Here is a 15,844-nt window from a genome sequence, read left to right on the forward strand (position 1 = left end):
TAGTCACTGAAAAAGGGGATGGAGAGAAGAAAGTGACTTCACCAGGCCTGGTCCTGAAAGAGTGGATTCATGTCAGAGAGGTCTGAGTCAGAGAGTCAGAGACCTGGCTGTGTCAGTAGGAAATGTTCTTGAGATTACAGTGGCTGACTCCCTGTCTCTCTCTCTTTTTCTCTCCCTCTCTTTCTCTCTTTCGTGCTGACGAGTGTAAACAGAGTGGCAGATGGTGAGCGACCAAGGCCCAGTCAATCTCTGCTTTCTGCACTCCACTCTGCAGAGGGGTACAACAGAGGGGGAAAACTTGGCTGCTCCGGCTAAGGCTAAGCTCAAACATGCTTTTAATCTCCCTCATACAACCCCCATTCCCATAGGCCACATCCGCAGAGACTATGAGTCTCCCATACATTCTGGTTGAAGTGATAACAGTATTTTTGGGGGATGATTTGTGGTTAGCTGGATCAGGCTTCTGAAGCCTCACCGATCATCTCTGGCTAATGGCTGCTTGTTCCCGTTCCATCATGATATAAACCTAAAAAGTATCAATCCCTGCAGTCCTCTGGGGCTTGGATGGACTCTATAAACAAACACATCTCTCAAGAGGAATGGCTGTCTATGCTTCCCAAATGACACCCCATTCCCTATTCAGTGCACTACTTTTGACCAGAACTCTGTGCACTATATAGGGAATACTATGTCAGCCAGGCACAGGAGAACCAGGTTCTCCCTTTCATCCTGTGCAAACGTGTCACCCTGATGGATATTAATGACTTCCCAACCGTCCCAGTTCCCCTCAGCTCGAACAGAGAGGTAGAGCATAAGAAGAAGGGGGGCAGACAGACCATATGCCCACAGCAGCACACTGCCCTAGCAACACCTCCCCCGCTCACCCCACCTTATCGTGAAATTGGGATTACCCTCTTCATGATTGACCCAATCATATTTGTTCTCCATTATTATGACAAACACCTGCCCTCAGACAAAAACACCTGGTTCACAACGTTCTAGACTACCCTGTATGTGGTGTTTAGACTGGCCAGGGGGATGTCTGCCTCCCCCCACCCTCCAATCACCTGGCTCCAAACCTCCAGATGGTTTCCCAGGTGCTCTCATCCCTTCTCCCTCTACCCCTCCACCTACCATATACACACCCAAAAATAAACAAGTGGTTAGAGAGGAGTTCAGTGTCTTAAAATAAATTCTGAATCTTTTGTGAACCAGACTTTTTCAGAAAAGCAACCAATCTTATGTTAAGGTTAAGCCATTATTTTTGCAATTGTCTTAACTGTAGGCCAGGACAAGCTGTGGGACCTGTGTTGTATTTTAGCAGAGTACATTTTGGCCAGACCCCCCTTCGCCCCCTCAACCAGACTACTCCTTGAGGTCAAGTGTGTAATTTCAGAAGGAAGTTGGCAGCTGTCTACCTGCCAGGCTGCCACTATCCAATCACTTGTCTTGAAGCGTCCCACAAATAAACACAGGTGTGCCACACGGAGTCACACGTAGAAGGACATGGAACCAAAACACTATGTCTATGTGTGTCACTGTCTGTCTCACTCAGAGACATTATTATCCTATCAAAATATATCCTTTCAACCAGCTGCAATTACTCTTACCACAAAATACAGGAAATGGGTGAATTTATCCAGGTAAAAAATAGCAGGACAAAAAAAGGCACACAGACAGGACAGGATAACACAACACAAACTTATGAGCTATAGGCCTACAGACACCAGGGTGAGTCTTAAGGAGTTTTGGTGTGAGGGGGAGTAATCATCACAACAATGTGAGCCATCCCAACCCAGACGGATTACAAACAATTGAGACCTTGTTCTTTCTGATGAGACAGATAGTTTTTGTTTTGGGAAAAGTATTATACTCGGCTCATGCACCGGTGATTCCCTGATTCCCAGACTCAACAGCGGCCAGCGACTTACTTATTTAGAGCTTTGAGACTATCTTCAAAATAACAGGAAGCATGCTGATGGTGAGGTTTTCCACACCAACCTCATGTGTCTTAATGTCACTATTAGGTTAATTAGCTTTCCACTTCTTTCTGTTTTTAGAGGAAAAGAAAACATCAACATGCAGCTGTAATTACCTCAGTTTCAGACACACAATAGCACAATGTTCCCTATTCACTGCTGGTGACCCTAAACTATATGTATATACTGTATTCTATACTATGCTACTGTATCTTAGTCCAATGCAGCTCTGACATAAACTAAACAAAAAGAGAAACGTCCTGCGTTAATTTTCAGCAAACTTAACATGTGGAAATATTTTTATGAACATAACAATGAGCTACAGGCCATAAACGGAATGACAACTGAGACATAAACTGAAGAATTTCCACAGACATGTGACTAACAGAAACGGAATAATGTGTCCCTGAACAAAGGGGGGGGGTGGGGGGGGGGGGGGGGTCCAAAATCAAAAGAAATTGTGCGTTCCTGGTGTAACTCTGGCAGTTGTTGTTGCCATTCTGCACCTGTCCCACAGGTGTGATGTTTGATGTACCGACCCTGTGTGGGTGTTGTTACACGTGGTCTGCCACAGCGAGGACGATCAGCTGTTCATCCTGTCTCCATGTAGCGCTGTCTTAGGCTTCTTACAGTAAAGACATTGCAATTATTGCCCTCGCCACATCTGGAGTCCTCGTGCCTCCGTGCAGCATGCCTAATGCACGTTCACGCAGATGAGTAGGAACCCTGGGCATCTTTCTTTTAGTGTTTTTCAGAGTCAGTAGAAAGGCCTCTTTGGTGTCCTAAGTTTTCATAACTGTGATCTTAATTGCCTACCGTCTGTAAGCTGTTAGTGTCTTAACGACCTTTCCACAGGTGGATGTTCATTAATTGTTTATGGTTCATTGAACAAGCATGGAAAACAGTGTTTCATCCCTTTACAGTGAAGATCTGTGGAGTTATTTGGATTTTTACGGATTATCTTTGAAAGTCAGGGTCCTGAAAAAGGGACGTTTCTTTTTTTGCTGAGTTTATATGTATATATTCTTAATCCATTCCTTACTTAGATTTACATGTATTTTGGGTATATGTTGTGAAACGGTTGGATATTACTTGTTAGATATTACTGCACTGTCGGAGCTAGAAGCACAAGCATTTCGCTACACCCGCAATAACATCTGCTAACCATGTGTATGTGACCAATACATTTGATTTGATTTGATTTACTACCTCTGATAGTTAATATTCCATATTGGTTGTATAACTTTTAGAACACACACCTAATGACATTTTACTTATATAAGAAGACTGAAATGTTCTCAAGTATACCTGATGTTTGAGCGCAGGGCTGGCCCCTAGCCTTTTGGGGGCCCTAAGAGAGATTTGGTTGGAGGGGAGGGGGGGTCCCCTCACCTTGCCGGCAAAACATTTGAGTGGTCCCCCTCTTGATGGCAGAGAGAAAAATGTAAAGACATGCTCCCGTACTTTGGCAACTAAGAAAGTATTTTTTAAACCCCGCTTTGGGCAGGATGTGTCAATGTGTAGTTCATACGTGCATAATCTATGAGCAGAATTACTGTAAATTACTTCAGTGACTGATTTCTTGAAGCTGTGCCGCGCAATTTTTGGTATATTTCCCCCCACATGGGCCAGCCCCCTGGCCCTCGCAGTTGAGAAGCCTGCCCAGCATTATCCAATGAGATTGCAGAGCAGGCCCAATGGCTCAGAGGATACATCAGAGAGAGATTGAGCAATGAGTTGGTGCACATATCTGTGCATACAATATGTGACGTGGTACGCAATTCTTTGGGACCACTTTTGGCTCATGAGTGCTACTTTCAGAACTACTGGCTAAAAAGTATACAAAAGTACCGGATAATCTCTTTAAAGCTGCAATATGTCACTTTTTGGGTGACCCAACCAAATTCATATAGAAATGTGAGTTATAGATCTGTCATTCTCATTGAAAGCAAGTCTTAGAAGCGGTATATACACTACCAGTCAAAGGTTTGGACACAACTACTCATTCCAGGGTTTTTCTTTATTTTACTATTTACATTGTAGAATAATAATGAAGACATCAAAACTATGAAATAACATACAGTGCCTTGCGAAAGTATTCGGCCCCCTTGAACTTTGCGACCTTTTGCCACATTTCAGGCTTCAAACATAAAGATATAAAACTGTATTTTTTTGTGAAGAATCAACAACAAGTGGGACACAATCATGAAGTGGAACGACATTTACTGGATATTTCAAACTTTTTTAACAAATCAAAAACTGAAAAATTGGGCGTGCAAAATTATTCAGCCCCCTTAAGTTAATACTTTGTAGCGCCACCTTTTGCTGCGATTACAGCTGTAAGTCACTCGGGGTATGTCTCTATCAGTTTTGCACATCGAGAGACTGACATTTTTTCCCATTCCTCCTTGCAAAACAGCTCGAGCTCAGTGAGGTTGGATGGAGAGCATTTGTGAACAGCAGTTTTCAGTTCTTTCCACAGATTCTCGATTGGATTCAGGTCTGGACTTTGACTTGGCCATTCTAACACCTGGATATGTTTATTTTTGAACCATTCCATTGTAGATTTTGCTTTATGTTTTGGATCATTGTCTTGTTGGAAGACAAATCTCCGTCCCAGTCTCAGGTCTTTTGCAGACTCCATTCTTCTTTTGCAGACTCCATTCTTCCAGAATGGTCCTGTATTTGGCTCCATCCATCTTCCCATCAATTTTAACCATCTTCCCTGTCCCTGCTGAAGAAAAGCAGGCCCAAACCATGATGCTGCCACCACCATGTTTGACAGTGGGGATGGTGTGTTCAGATGTGTTGCTTTTACGCCAAACATAACGTTTTGCATTGTTGCCAAAAAGTTCAATTTTGGTTTCATCTGACCAGAGCACCTTCTTCCACATGTTTGGTGTGTCTCCCAGGGGGCTTGTGGCAAACTTTAAACGACACTTTTTATGGATATCTTTAAGAAATGGCTTTCTTCTTGCCACTCTTCCATAAAGGCCAGATTTGTGCAATATACAACTGATTGTTGTCCTATGGACAGAGTCTCCCACCTCAGCTGTAGATCTCTGCAGTTCATCCAGAGTGATCATGGGCCTCTTGGCTGCATCTTTGATCAGTCTTCTCCTTGTATGAGCTGAAAGTTTAGAGGGACGGCCAGGTCTTGGTAGATTTGCAGTGGTCTGATACTCCTTCCATTTCAATATTATCGCTTACACAGTGCTCCTTGGCATGTTTAAAGCTTGGGAAATCTTTTTGTGTCCAAATCCGGCTTTAAACTTCTTCACAACAGTATCTCGGACCTGCCTGGTGTGTTCCTTGTTCTTCATGATGCTCTCTGCTCTTTTAACGGACCTCTGAGACTATCACAGTGCAGGTGCATTTATACGGAGACTTGATTACACACAGGTGGATTGTATTTATCATCATTAGTCATTTAGGTCAACATTGGATCATTCAGAGATCCTCACTGAACTTCTGGAGAGAGTTTGCTGCACTGAAAGTAAAGGGGCTGAATAATTTTGCACGCCCAATTTTTCAGTTTTCGATTTGTTAAAAAAGTTTGAAGTATCCAATAAATGTCGTTCCACTTCATGATTGTGTCCCACTTGTTGTTGATTCTTCACAAAAAAATACAGTTTTATATCTTTTTGTTTGAAGCCTGAAATGTGGCAAAAGGTCGCAAAGTTCAAGGGGGCCGAATACTTTCGCAAGGCACTGTATATGGAATCATGTAGTAACCAAAAAAGTGTTTAAAAAATAAAAAATATATTTAACATGAGATTCTTCAAAGTAGATACCCTTTGCCTTGATGACAGCTTTGCACAGCTTTTCGTTTTTGAGTCTTTTACTTTCAGTTTTGTACACCAGCTTTAAAAAGCAGAAAATACAATATCTGTGTCACACCAGTCCTTGTGCTTGTGTTGTTATAGTACGAACTGGCCATGACTGACCCAGCAGACTTGGACCAGCTCCGTCCTGTATCCCTGCAGGGAGCTACCATTAGGAGAGGAGGAGCTACTTCAGAACCTGATGGAAGGGTTCCGATCTCTGGCAGAACGCCACGACCTGGGGTTCAAGGCATTGACGGAGCAATTCCGTGAATTAGCTCGCAAGCAGCACGCCACACCTGAGACCTCCCAGCCACTCAGTAGTGGTGGGTCTGTTCAACCTACCCTGGCTCCCCAAGAACACCGCTTACCTCCTCCGGAGTGATATTCTGGCGATCCTAGAACCTGCCGGGAATTTCTTTCTCAGTGCTCCCTCAGTTTTGAGCTCCAGCCATCTTCATTCCCTTCGGATCGATTGAAGATAGCATATCTAATTATGCTAATGTCCGGAAGGGTACTCTCCTGGGCGATGCCGTTTGGGAGCAACAGTCCGCCGTTTGTCATAATCTGGAAGATTTCATGATGGAGGTGATGAAGGTATTCGATTCTCCGGTGCCCGGGAGAGAGGCGGCCCAAAAACCATCAGAACTCCCGTAGTGTGGCAGACTATGCGGTAGAGTTTTGCACATTGGCCGCCGAGAGTGCCTGGAATCCGGAGGCTCTGTTCGATACCTTCCTTTACGGACTGTCGGAGGAAATAAAAGATGGAGTTACCATTGGACCTCGATTCCCTCATATAGCCACCTGTCTGGTTAAGAGACCAATTTCTTCAGTAGGTACAAGTGTACAAGTGTAGGTACAAGTGCTCTGGGGAGCCAGACTAGGAATCCTGTAATTCCCATCACCTGCACTCCCTTTTTAGTGATACTGCTGTGGGGAGACCAGTCTAAGTCTCTCCGGGTGCTCATTGACTCTGGGGCGGATGAGAGTTTTATGGACGCTACCTTAGTTTCTGAATTAGGTATCCCCACTCAACTCCTCTCTGTTTCCATGACCGCTAGAGCACTGGATGGTCGCTCCATTGGAAGAGTTACTCACAGCATTGCTCCTGTTAATCTGCGGGTTTCAGGAAATCACAGTGAGGCTATACAGCTACACCTCATTGAATACCCCATGTTCTTGTTGATTTGGGATACTCTTGGATCCAAAAACACAATGCCGTTATTGACTGGACCACGAGTTCCATCCTGGGTTGGAGTCCGTTCTGCCATTCCCATTGCCTCAAAGCAGTGCAGCCTTCCCTGAGACGTCCTCCTCAGGGCTTGAGTCAAGCCTCGGACTTCTCTGCCGTCCCCACAGAGTAACACGACCTCCTGGAGGTCTTCAGCAAGGCACGGGCTACTTCTCGTCCCCCGCATCGTCCCTATGATTGTGCCATTAACTTTCTCCCAGGCACCACACCACCTCGTGGTCGGCTATATTCCCTATCCGGTCCGGAGACCAAGGCCATGGAGGAGTATAATGAGGATTCTCTGGCTACTGGAGGCATCTGTCCTTCTGCATCTCCTGCCGGCGCAGGGTTTTTCTTTGTGGAAAAGAAGGACAAGTCTGTGCATTGACTACCGGGGCCTTATGACATAACGATCAAGAATCGTTACACCTTACCACTCCTCTCCTCGGCTTTCGAACCTCTCCAGGGGGCTACCATCTTCTCCAAGCTGGGTCTTTTGGAATGCCTACCACCTAGTTTGGATAAGCGAAGGGGATGAGTGGAAGACAGCCTTCAACACTATAGGGCAGAGAGAAAAAATGTACAGCTTTAAAGCAAATTTTCTGCAATTCTAAAAAAAAATCCAAGACATATGCAATGATGATGTCTGAGTGCGAGTGACTAACAAAACCAATGGGAGCCCCCTGTAGGCCAGGGCCCCTCGGCACATGCCCAGTGTGACCAGTCAGTATTCAGCCATGATTACTATACGTTTAGATAGCTGGCTAGACTAACCTAACAATCAAAAAATTGTTAGCTGACATTGTTAATTGAGTGACTGTCAGTGACTAACATAACATGAGAAAAACTGCTGATGCACAACCAAATGTTGAAGTTGCAACTTGTGTATTCTACTATTCCAACTCTCAACAGTAAGTTGAGGGACCCACTGAGATCCTAAAAATATACAGTTGAAGTCGGAAGTTTACATACACCTTAGCCAAATACATTTAAACTAAGTTTTTCAGAATTCCTGACATTTAATCCTAGTAAAAATTCCCTGTCTTAGGTCAGTTAGGATCACCACTTTATTTTAAGAATGTGAAATGTCAGAATAATAGTAGAGAGAATGATTTATTACAGCGTTTTTTTCTTTCATCACATTCCCAGTGGGTCAAAGTTTACACTCAATTAGTATTTTGTAGCATCGCCTTTAAATTGTTTAACTTGGGTCAAACGTTTCGGGTAGCCTTCCACAAGCTTCCCACAATAAGTTGGGTGAATTTTGTCCCATTCCTCCTGACAGAGCTGGTGTAACAGAGTCAGGTTTGTAGGTCTCCTTGCTCGCACATGCTTTTTCAGTTCTGCCCACAAATTTTCTATGGGATTGAAGTCAGGGCTTTGTGATGGCCACTCCTATACCTTGACTTTGTTGTCCTTAAGCTATTTTGCCACAACTTTGGAAGTATGCTTGAGGTCATTATGATGTTGCTTCAATATATTCACACAATTTTCCTGCCTCATGACACCATTTATTTTGTGAAGTGCACCAGTTCCTCCTGCAGCAAAGCACCCCCACAGCATGATGCTTCCACCACAGTGCTTCAGGGTTGGGATGGTGCTCTTCGGCTTGCAAGCCTCCCCCTTTTACCTCACAACATAACGATGGTCATTATGGCCAAACAGTTCTATTTTTCTTTCATCAGACCAGAGGACATTTCTCCAAAAATTACTATCTTTGTACCCATGTGCAGTTGCAAATCGTAGTCTGGCTTTTTTATGGCAGTTTTGGAGCAGTGGCTTCTTTCTTTCTGAGAGGCCTTTCAGATTATGTCGATATAGGACTTGTTTTACTATGGATATACAGTGGGGCAAAAACATATTCAGTCAGCCACCAATTGTGCAAGTTCTCCCACTTAAAAAGATGAGAGAGGCCTGTCATTTTCATGATAGGTACACTTCAACTATGACAGACAAAATGAGAAAAAAAAGGCCAGAAAATCACATTGTAGGATTTTTAATGAATTTATTTGCAAATTATGGTTGAAAATAAGTATTTGGTCAATAACAAAAGTTTATCTCAATACTTTGTTATATACCCTTTGTTGGCAATGACAGAGGTCAAAGTTTTCTGTAAGTCTTCACAAGGTTTTCACACACTGTTGCTGGTATTTTGGCCCATTCCTCCATGCAGATCTCCTCTAGAGCAGTGATGTTTTGGGGCTGTTGCTGGGCAACACGGACTTTCAACTCCCTCCATAGATTTTCTATGGGGTTGAGATCTGGAGACTGGCTAGGCCACTCCAGGACCTTGAAATGCTTCTTACGAAGCCACTCCTTCGTTGCCCGGGCGGTGTGTTTGGGATCATTGTCAAGCTGAAAGACCCAGCCACGTTTCATCTTCAATGCCCTTGCTGACGGAAAGAGGTTTTCACTCAAAATCTTACGATACATAGCCCCATTCATTCTTTCCTTTACACGGATCAGTCGTCCTGGTCCCTTTGCAGAAAAACAGCCCCAAAGCATGATGTTTCCACCCCCATGCTTCACAGTAGGTATGGGGTTCTTTGGATGCAACTCAGCATTCTTTGTCCTCCAAACACGACGAGTTAAGTTTTTACCAAAAAGTTATATTTTGGTTTCATCTGACGATATGACATTCTCCCAATCTGCTTCTGGATCATCCAAATGCTCTCTAGCAAACTTCAGACGGGCCTGGACATGTACTGGCTTAAGCAGGGGGACACGTCTGGCACTGCAGGATTTGAGTCCCTGGCGGCGTAGTGTGTTACTGATGGTAGGCTTTGTTACTTTGGTCCCAGCTCTCTGCAGGTCATTCACTAGGTCCCCCCGTGTGGTTCTGGGATTTTTGCTCACCGTTCTTGTGATCATTTTGACCCCATGGGGTGAGATCTTGCGTGGAGCCCCAGATCGAGGGAGATTATCAGTGGTCTTGTATGTCTTCCATTTCCTAATAATTGCTCCCACAGTTGATTTCTTCAAACCAAGCTGCTTACCTATTGCAGATTCAGTCTTCCCAGCCTGGTGCAGGTCTACAATTTTGTTTCTGGTGTCCTTTGACAGCTCTTTGGTCTTGGCCATAGTGGAGTTTGGAGTGTGACTTTTTGAGGTTGTGGACAGGTGTCTTTTATACTGATAACAAGTTCGAACAGGTGCCATTAATACAGGTAACGAGTGGAGGACAGAGGAGCCTCTTAAAGAAGAAGTTACAGGTCTGTGAGAGCCAGACATCTTGCTTGTTTGTAGGTGACCAAATACTTATTTTCCACCATAATTTGCAAAAAAATTCATTAAAAATCCTACAATGTGATTTTCTGGATTTATTTTCTCATTTTGTCTGTCATAGTTGAAGTGTACCTATCATGAAAATGACAGGCCTCTCTCATGTTTTTAAGTGGGAGAACTTGCACAATTGGTGACTGATTAAATACTTTTTCGCCCCACTGTAGATACTTTTGTACTGGTTTCCTCCAGCATCTTCACAATGTCCTTTGCTGTTGTTCTGGGATTGATTTGCCCTTTTCACACCAAAGTAAGTTCATCTCTAGGAGACAGAATGCGTCTCCTTCCTGTGCGGTATGACGGCTGCGTGGTCCCATGGTGTTTATACTCGCGTAATATTGTTTGTACAGATGAACGTGGTACCTTCAGGCGTTTGGAAATTGCTCCCAAGGATGAACACGACTTGTGGACGTCTACCATTTTTTTTCTGAGGTCTTGGCTGATTTCTTTTGATTTTCCCATGATGTCAAACAAAGAGGCACTGAGTTTGAAGGTAGACCTTGAAATACATCCACAGGTGCACCTGGAATTGACTCAAATGATGTCAATTAGCCTATCTGAAGCTTCTAAAGCCATGACATCATTTTCTGGAATTTTCCAAGCTGTTCAAAGGCACAGTCATCCTAGTGTATGTTAACTTCTGACCCACAGGAATTGTGATACAGTGAATTATAAGTGAAATAATCTGTCTGTAAACAATTGTTGTAAAAATGACTTGTGTCATGCACAAAGTAGATGTTCTAACCAACTTGCCAAAACTATAGTTTGGTACTAACAAATTTGTGGAGCTGATGAAAAACAGGTTTTAATGACTCCAACCTAAGTGTATATAAACTTCCGACTTCAACTGTATATATTTATTTATTATGGTCAAGTGCCCCTAAAGAAAGATAACCAGGGTCCCTGCTCATCTGTGTAAACGTACCTTAGGCATGCTGCATGGAGGCATGAGGCCTGCAGATGTAGCCAGGGCAATAAATTGCCATGTCTGTACTGTGAGACGCCTAAGACAGCGCTACAGGGAGACAGGATGAACAATTGATCGTCCTCGCAGTGGCAGACCACGTGTAACAACACCTGCACAGGATCGGTACATCCGAACATCACACCTGAGGGACTGGTACAGGATGGCAACAACAACTGCCCCGAGTTACACCAGGAACGCACAATCCTTCCATCAGAGCTCAGACTGTCCGCAATAGGCTGCGAGAGGCTGGACTGAGGGCTTGTAGGCCTGTTGTAGTAAGGCAGGTCCTCACCAGACATCACCGGCAACAACGTCGCCTATGGACACAAACTAGCATCAAAAGTAAAAATAAAAAAAAATTGAAAATTATTAATAGGAGACTGAATGCGATCGGACCACCATCTAATTGGCCTCTGTACACAGTAACTCTTACAGAATTCCCATGTGGATTGGGATAAAGCCTATTGGATGACAATGTGTTTATAACTTAGACAAAATAATTCATAATTGACTTTTTTCTCCACAACATAGGTACAGCAGATCCCATTATTGTATGGGACACTTTTAAATGTACTTTTAGAGGCCATTCAATACAATACAATACTCATCATTAATTTAGGTCAAAAGAGATTAGACTAATAAAGGAAATAGAGGAAATAACAGCGCAGGTAGATGATCATGGAAACTGAACTATAGAGGCACATAATAAGTTAGCAGAAAAACAAAAATATTTGGAGGTACTTATTCAAGAATGATCAAGTGTAATGTATTACAAATATAAAGCTAATCGGATGGAAAATGGGGAAAAATGCAACAAAACAATCTGGAATTTTCAATATCGAAAAGCTACCAAAAATAATTTATAGAATCTTGTAACAAATGATGGACTCATCCATTATTCACCAAATTATATTTTGAAAGAGGAAGCAAAATATTTTAAGCATTCGTTTTCTTTTCAGTCTCCTCCATTTACACTGAATGATGTTAACTGTAAGGTTTTCTTTCCTAATAATAATAATGTAAAATTAACAAATGTTCAGAAAGACCTCTGTGAAGGCCAACTTACAGAAGGTGAACTTTTTGAGGCAATTAAATATTTTCAGTCTGTAAAAACACCAGGGCTTGATGGTACCAGTAGAGGTATATCAGACCTTTTTTGATGTCCTCAAAGATGCATTATTAGCATGTTTTAATTACTCCTATAAAAACGGTAGACTTTCAGGTACTCAACAAGAAAGTCTGATTTCATTACTACTAAAACAGAACCCAGGTGGTACTGTAAGTATAAAGATCCAGTCCATTTAAAAAACTGGAGGCCTATACCACTTCAATGTTGTGATGCTAAAATCATAGCACATAGAATAAAAAAGTCTTACCATATATTGTTCATCCTGATCAGACAGGTTTTTTACATGGACGATATATTGGAAATAATATACGACAATTACTTGAAACAATTGAACATTATGAAACATCAAAGATACCAGGCCTGGTCTTCATAGCATAGCATAGCATAGCATAGCATTTTGAAAAGGCATTTGATAAAGTACGACTAGAATTTATTTATGAATGGCTGGATAAAATTTGGTTTAAAGTATCGCCCTTTCTTAAACAAGCCATACAAAGCTGGCTACAATTTCAGTTTTATCCTCCAGAAAAGATAGAACAAATATTATAACAAATGTTATTGTTAAACTCAAATATACTGATTAATAAAAAGAGTATATTTATTAATTATATTGTGAATATAAACGGTAGAGTTGTGTCACATCAGCAGCTATCGAAAATATATGGGAATGTCTGCTCAATCAAAATGTATAACCAACTGATTGCAACATTACCACAAAAATGTAAGAGGCAAATGAAAAGGGAGAAGGTTGTTTGCCTGACATATATTAAAGATACAAATTGGCTGAAAGGAATTAGCATAAATAGAAAAATATAGTAGTTTCATTTGAGGACAAAAATGTTGACAGCTGCGCTATACAGGTTGCAAAATAAATGGGAGGAGATTTTTGATATACCGATTCCATGGAACATGGTTTATGAACTGGTACAAAAAAAACAACACTTGATACAACACTTAGAGTTTTTCAATTTAAATTATTATACAAAATTCATGTCACCAACAGAATGCTATATATATGGGGCGTACAAGAATCTCAGCTGTGTAGATTTGGCTGTGAAGAGACAGAATCACTAGATATTTTATTTTGGTATTGCCCCTATGTAGCTTGTTTCTGGTCACAGGTTCAGGAATGGTTAAAAAAAAATCACAACATTCACTTAAAAAAGACAAGGCTGCCTATCATACATTCTTCCACTCATTGCACCTTGTTGCCCCTTGTAATGCAACCACAACAGATAGACTTCAGTACTCGGCGTTTGTCCAGGTCCCTTTTCCACAGGACCTCGGGAGATGCCTTCAATACCGTCCAACAGGGACAAGTTAACCGTACATGTTTTAATGCTTAACCATCACGCTTTTTCTGTTTTAACCTTACCTACTTTCACTCCACTCATAGACGTTTATCCCTCCCTGGACAAATGTTGCACTTTCCTCACGTGAGACCATCTTGTCGAGCTGATCATTTCAAACCACACTGCTCTCATTGGGCAAAAACTGGTTGAATCAACATTGTTTCCATGCAATTTACACCAAATAAGTCAATGTGATGATGTTGAATCAACGTAGAAAACTGGTTGGATTTACAAGAAGTCATCAACGGTAAGGGAATTTCGTCTTTTTTTCACCCACCTTTTAACCTAAATCCAATGACAGGTGACAGTTTTGGTTGATTTCACGTTGAATTCATGTTAGTTGGCAACTCAATCAAATATAAATCAAAACTAGACGTTGAACTGACGTCTGTGCCCAGTGGGCTGTTTCATCCATGGCAATGATGTTGCTCTCCTTTCTCTTCTTTTGCACAATCTTCACGATTACTGAAGTTCCCTCCTGAACAATTCATTTAGACCCATCGTTAATTTGAAACAAGTGTTTATTTTCTGAAATGTGTGCCGATGCCCAGCCGTTAAAAGGGACAGGCTGAGACTCAGTGTTTAATTGATATTTTAAGTGACAAACACATTTAATTCATTGTTTCTGGCATGTCATCTGAGCCTCACTTACATCACAGACAATTTTTGGGTGGGATGTTCAATTTGGTCACTTATCACAAGTCCCTGGTAAAATGACACAGAAAATTGGTTGCATATACCTTCCCATAATTCGGGATTAACCTTTGGATTAAAAGATTCCGTGCCCTTCAGTTCTCATAGATATAGCACATGAATATCCTGTCGCCTCAGCCTTGAAACACTACTGTCTATTCTGACCTACATACAACAGTACATAGTGAGACGGGTAGTCGGGTATACAGGCTCCAGAGACCTCTAACACACAGACACACACGGCAGCCACAGCCGTATCCCGTCATCCCAGGCACAGGTTTCAAAAGAGACAAAAGGGCTCCAACTGAACCAAAATGCACTGGAGAGTGCATGTTACATGTTAAATAAACATACAGGCTGGCTGTAGTCTGTGGTTCTGTAATCCTGGAGGCCTCTCTCTCCTCTCCGTGCTTTCCTTTGATATGTGGCACAACATGTCACCTTCAGGGGCAGACGAGACTCAAGGGGAATGTTAAACGCTCCTTCCTTTAGAGATGAAATGCTCCACATAAATCATTGATTAGCCTCCACCCCTCTAATACTCACCCCCTCTACCACCTTTAGCTAGATAGCTGAAATGGTGCAAACAAATGTTATGTTCTCATTAAGAGTACTTTTGTCAATTAGGGACTACTTTTTGTCAGTTCGGCCTAATATCTGCTGAGCTGTAGAAGAGAGCAGTCGTAAAGGAGTGCCACGCTGTTCATCTTCAGAGGGGAAATAGCAGTAACAAAAGAAAAACAGAACAGAGGTTGTTGTGGATGTGAAGTTGGTGATGCATGCTCAGTTATTTGATGATAGATGATAAATGCATTGTGTGTGCACGTGCGTGTGTGTGTGTGTGTGTGTGTGTGTGTGTGCGTGTGTGTGTGGGGGGGGGGGGGGGGCACTCAACTTTGTTTTGGTTGGAGGATTCTATGGGTCATGTGAATCTCTGACAGTGGTCCTCATCTCTTGTCCTGTCTTGCCTGAGGGCTGGTAGCCTATACTATTAATTTGATGGCACCCATTCCCCTGACATGTGTCTGTCCAGCTCTGTCCAGCTCTGTCCCGCCACGGATGTGGAGCGAGACAGATACTGTATAATGATCCTGCCCTACTAGTGCCTCATCAGCTCTGGTTACAGTACAGACTGTTCTCTGCAGATAGTGTCACAGACATCTATCTATATGTGAAAGCAATACAGTGTTTAACAGAAGTATAGCAGGTTTAACCAAGGCCGGCTAGATAGATAGATAGATAGATAGATAGATAGATAGATAGATAGATAGATAGATAGATAGATAGATAGATAGATAGATAGATAGATAGAGAGAGAGAGAGAGAGAGAGAGAGAGAGAGAGAGAGACAGACAGACAGACAGACAGACAGACAGACAGACAGAAAT

The 15,844-nt window shown here is 42.4% G+C and overlaps 1 protein-coding gene across 2 annotated transcripts in view; it reads right to left on the minus strand.

Moving 5' to 3' along the window:
• Nucleotides 1-15,844, minus strand: part of LOC110530404 (apoptosis regulator Bcl-2) — a 50,804-nt gene that overhangs the window by 31,326 nt on the left and 3,634 nt on the right. The window contains exon 2 of one of the 2 annotated variants that reach the window (XM_036986041.1): nucleotides 5,759-7,592. The exons of the other annotated variant lie outside the window; for it this stretch is intronic. Within the exon in view, the coding sequence (XP_036841936.1) occupies nucleotides 7,587-7,592 (6 nt within the window). The 3' untranslated portion in view covers nucleotides 5,759-7,586. Of the gene's footprint in view, nucleotides 1-5,758; nucleotides 7,593-15,844 lie in introns of those variants that run through there. 2 annotated transcript variants of the gene reach the window in all.

This window comes from Oncorhynchus mykiss, chromosome 8, assembly GCF_013265735.2.
Source record: "Oncorhynchus mykiss isolate Arlee chromosome 8, USDA_OmykA_1.1, whole genome shotgun sequence".
In the NCBI taxonomy this organism is placed as follows: domain Eukaryota; kingdom Metazoa; phylum Chordata; class Actinopteri; order Salmoniformes; family Salmonidae; genus Oncorhynchus; species Oncorhynchus mykiss.